The sequence below is a fragment of the Elephantulus edwardii genome, unplaced genomic scaffold (assembly GCF_000299155.1).
Source record: "Elephantulus edwardii isolate Elephantulus edwardi_28Jun2011 unplaced genomic scaffold, EleEdw1.0 scaffold00348, whole genome shotgun sequence".
Classification (NCBI taxonomy): Eukaryota; Metazoa; Chordata; class Mammalia; order Macroscelidea; family Macroscelididae; genus Elephantulus; species Elephantulus edwardii.
Window position 1 is genome coordinate 94,812 of NW_006400098.1, and position 5,035 is coordinate 99,846.

The 5,035-nt window shown below is 51.4% G+C and overlaps 1 protein-coding gene across 1 annotated transcript in view; it reads right to left on the reverse strand.

Moving 5' to 3' along the window:
• Positions 1–5,035, reverse strand: part of ZNF582 (zinc finger protein 582) — a 13,414-nt gene that overhangs the window by 4,689 nt on the left and 3,690 nt on the right. The window contains 2 exon segments of the mRNA XM_006901839.1: positions 2,600–2,698; positions 4,533–4,659. Of these exon segments, the coding sequence (XP_006901901.1) occupies positions 2,600–2,698; positions 4,533–4,659 (226 nt within the window).

A 5,035-nucleotide genomic window follows, 5' to 3' on the forward strand; every position in this document is an offset into this window, starting at 1 on the left:
ATGTAGCCTTCGCTCTAGACACCTGTCATGACAAAAATACCTAATCACATATCCCTTTTAAACAGTTTCTCATCTGTTTCAATGCAGTATACATTATTGAACCCATCTTCCTCGGTCTCCCCCCAACCCTGATGTCAGTCCTATTTTACAATAGTGGCACCATGCAGTATTTGTCCTTTTGTGACTGAGATACTTCACTCAGCATAATGTCCTCCAGGGACACCCATTTTGAATAATATTTGCATGAGTCCCTTGTTTTTCAATGCAGCATAGTATTCCATTGTGTGAATATACCATAGCTTCTCTATCCATTCATTTGTTTGTTTTTTGTTTTTTTTTAATTGGGAAAAACATATTGGGGGTACAAGGAGGTGAGGGTTGGGGGCACTGTGTTCTCTTTTATTACTGTCTAACTTTCACCAAATGACTGGGTACAGCTATGCTAATGAGATGTTAGTAGCCCACCAAAGGGACTAGATAGCTAACACTATAAATAAAGCACCTGGCACCCTTGTGGGAGGGGCCATGCAAATAAGGCATATGGAACCCTGGCACAGGGATGGGCTGGTTTGGCCATCCTCTAGGCTTATAATGAGTCATCCCAGAGGCAGAAAGGGGCAGCCACCAAGAAGAGACAGGCCGGAACATGTCTTTTAGACCTGGAAACCCTGAGAACCTCCTTGACCTGGGAGACGAGAGCCTATAACAATGGAGGCGAGAGATGGCAGAAGCAGAGGCAGCAGCAGAACCAGGAGGCTGACAGAGAAGGTGCTGTAAGCCTCCTGCTGGTCCTGGATTGACTAGTGTCCTCACAAAGTAAGTGTCTGTAATGATACAATGTGGAAACTCTAACAATCCCCTCAAGTTGATGGACTCTACAGGGTTGGTTGTATCTGGAGTCAGTTTCTTCTGAGATATAAAAGAGATCAAACAAGCAAGGAGAGGTCAGTGGCGGTCCACCATCATGAAAGAAGGGCCACGAATGGAGGGCGACCTCTGGGTCAGGGGTCCCAGTGCTGGGAAGCTCCTAGCCTCAGGGCAAAATCAATGCTAAGACATACGGAGATCTCAGGATGCCCACTGAACATCTCAGCAGGGACTCTCAAGTTAGGTAGCTGTGAAGATTATCTGCACTGTTCAACAGACCCTCTGTTACAAGGAAAACGTTCCACTTCTGTACTGTGCAACACAACAGCCATCAGCCCCAATGTGGCCAGTAATCGTGGGAACGTGGCAAGGGCACCCGAGATGTCCACTTTGAGGTTTCCTTCACTTTAATGACCACACTGGACAGAACAGTACAGATGGTGTTTACAGCATGGCTGTGCAGTGCACAAGCCTTTGGGAGCAACATGAAGCTCAATGGTCTGGGCCCAGGCAGTCTATGTCTGGAAAGACTGACAAGTCTGGAAACCTCTGGGGTCAGTTCTATACTGTTCTCTAGGTCTCCAGGAGGCAGACATCTGCCGGATAGCAATGAAGAGGAGGAGCCGCTGGGTGGCACAAACCGTTAGATGAGAGCTGAGGGCCAGTGTGTTGTGAATCTCGGTTCCAGCTGGACCTTAGGACGGCGGCCTCTCACGTCTTGAAGAGGGACACACCCGTATGAAACGCTCGGGGATCTTACGGTTTTCTTTTCATCCCACGTGGGTGTCAGCAGAGGGGACTTGTGAGATGAATTGGGGGGGTGTCTCTGGTGCAGAGTCTGCCAACATGTGGGCATGCGGGAACTGTAAAATACAGTAGGGCCCTCAGGCCTGTTTTTAATTGTTTTTGGTCAAACATTCTTCTAGGTCGTATAGCCCTGCTCTGTCCACTTGCTGTACAGAGGTAACTCGTGGTTGCTGTGATGCTAAACACTGTGACACTAAAGTGTCAAATCCGATAATGGTTACCCATGGTGGACAGTGTTTGGTGGAGCTCACCAATTAAAACAAGTTTGGAAGGAGTGTCATCCACTTCTGTTAATAGTTTGCCTCCGGAAAACCTATGAACCTGGAGAAAGGATGGAAGTTTACAGGTGTCCAGGTCTTTAATTCATAGGGTCGCTAAGAGTCACCTATGACTCGACAGCACCTAACAAAAACAACAACAACACAACAACCACCAGCTGGAGGTGGGCAGCTCACACCCACCCAGAGAGAGGCATCTAGGCAGAGAGGCCTGGTGGTCTGCTCTGAAAGGTCCGAGTCTTGCAGACTCTGGAGTTCTGCTTTGCACACAGAGGGTCTCTCTGAGCCAGCACTGAGTGGACACTGACATCAGAGGGTCTCAAGGAGCAGAAATACGAGAAGAGGCCCACGTCAAAGCCTTGGGGCATTCCACCGGTGGTGCAGGTCCTCTGAAGGACGCTGAGAAGTGTTTCGCGAGGTTGGTTGAGATCCGAGATATGGTGAGGCCCTGACAGACAGAAAGGCTTCGGAGAGCAGCGAGCCCTCCGCTCTGTCAAGTGCTCCCGAGAAGCTGGAGAAGGGGACGGGGAGACGGCGCGGCTGAGGGAACGTTTCCTAACCTGACCACCCTGACTCTGCATCAACCACTGCATCTGTAACCCGCGGCACGGCGGCTTCCCACCGCCTCCCGACGCGGCCTTGCTTACCCAGGCCCAGGCCTCCTGCCCACGACGCTCTCTCTGCCGTCCAGGGCGCCTTTCCTTGTTCCAGCAAGGAGATCACATCAGGTTTGGAGATGGTGAGTCCTGGAAATGAGAAAAGGTGGAGTCATCCACGGATGGGGTGGCGGCCCCCTCCCAAAATTCCGCTGTAGGGCCGGGCCATCGTGTCAGGCGGAGACGTGCAGAGCACCTGAGGGTTAGGAAAGATGGTACTTTGGGCAACAGAGCTAGGGAAAAAAAATAGTATTTTATTATTATATAGGAAAATGTAACATTACTTAGTTTTGAGTTACACGTTGTTGTTGTTGATTGTCTTAGAGTCCAGAATGACTCATAGCGACCCTACGAACAAAAGGCCTGAAGCCCCTCTACAACCATCGACATTTATCAAAGCTCATAGAGTTTAGGAAGTGGATGCCACTCCTGCTTCCAAATTACGCAGTCTCCCAGGAAAGGCCACTGTCGTCCAGTTATCTTGACCTGTGAAACCCTCGACGAGGTTTCCTGCGCTGAGGAGATGGTCCACCTTTGTCTCCTGGAGCAGCTGAGAGATCTGAACTGCCAACCTTTCAGCCAGAAGCCTAACATGTAACATACCACACTACCAACGTTCCTCTATTATTAACCCAAACAAACAAACAAAAACAACACCCACCCAAACCACTGCAGGCACACAGATTCCTATTTACAGGAAGAGAGAATGCTAATCTGTCTCCCAAAGAGTTGCAGGGGGGGCTTGAACCACTGACCTTTCAGCTAGAAGCCCAACATGTTTTGCACTAGGCCACCTGGACTTCTTTATCGTATTGTGTTGTGGTTGTGTACCGTCGAGTCAGAATGACGCACGGCTGCCCCTCCAGCGGGTTCTGAGAGGCAGTTAACTGCATGCGAGGGTGACTGCCCGTCTTTCTCCCGCAGAGCAGCCGGTGAGTCCAAATCGTATGCCTTTTAGGATCACAGTGCAGCTCCCCACGCGGCCACCAGCAGTGTGTATCAGTAATAACATCCTGGTGTGGATCTTACACTGTAGTTTAGCTCCCGATTCAACCATTTTCGACCCAAGCTGTTAATTACAGGTGGCATTTGCCACACGGGCGAACATTCTCAGTGCTTCCTTCTGGTTGTTCTCCTTCTGTTCATCTAGCCTCCCTGCCCCTGACGTTCTCTTCTGCGTTTTAAAGTGGAGGTGTTCCTTGGACACAGTGCAAGTTTCGCTCCAGACCACTGCAATACAGGGAATCTGCAATGAAATGAATCTCGGGAATTTTTTTTGGGGGGCCTCCCTGTGCCATAAAAGTCATATCCACACTTTACTGTGGTTTGCTAAGGGAGTCTTGGTGGTGGAGTGTGTGGTGTGGTGGGCTGTTAACCATAAGGACAGTGGTTTGAGCCCACCAGCCGCTCTGCAGGAGATATACAGGCGGTCTCCTCCAGTGGAAGCCCAAAGGAGGGTGTCAGGAGTTGAAACCGAGTCAAAGGCAGTGGGTTTGGTCATCTAGTAAGTGTGTGATAACACCACAGAGTATTCTGTAAAGGAGCAAACGTGACCCCGAGACGGGAAGGGAGAAACAGAACTTGCGAAGGGGTTGCCTTGTACCTCCTCAAATCTGACCAATCACTCACAAAACTGAAATTCACCGCCATTGAGCTGTGCTGACTCCCAGAGCCTCAGAGACAGAGTGGGATGACTCACGGGGTCTCCCCATAACCCTCCGGGACACAGGGGGACAGCTCACCGGGTTCGAAAATGGTACATCTTTACGTGAGCAGCATCTACCACATCTTCCTTCCCTGGAGAAACTCTGGACCTCTGGGCCAGCAGCTGAGTGCTTTACCCTGCCACTGTCAGAAGCCCCCCGCCCCCTGAAATGGACCAGGAAGGAACCGAGGGGCTGCTGGCACAGGCCGGTGCTCTTACCCAGCGAGGCCAGGCTGCGGTAGGTCTCTAGCGTCACGTCTCGGTACAGAGCCCTCTGCGCCGGCAGCAGCTGCTCCCACTCGTCCTGGGAGAAGACCACGGCCACGTCCCTGAAAAGCACTGAGCCCTAAAACAAGAAGCGTGGATGTCACCTGCCTGCTTCAGGGAAATGATACCCAGCGGGACCGGAGGAGGGGACCTGTGAGTTGGGGACGGTCAGCAATGTTCTCCCACCACACAGCTCACAGGCCTCGGTGTTCCTTGTGTTATGCCGACTCCTGGTCCCATTTTCACCCGCACAGCAAGTCACTGAAAAGACTGTGGTCTGGAGCAGCCCCTCAGCCTTCACACGGGGGTACGAATGGTGAAACGCTGTCTCGTCAAGCCTAACGCATGCCGTCAGGAGGGACCCATCCTTGGAAGACAGCATCACGCTGGGAGAATCAGGGAAGAGAGGAAGACGCCCCAGGAAATGGACAAAGACACTGTGGACCGATGGACAC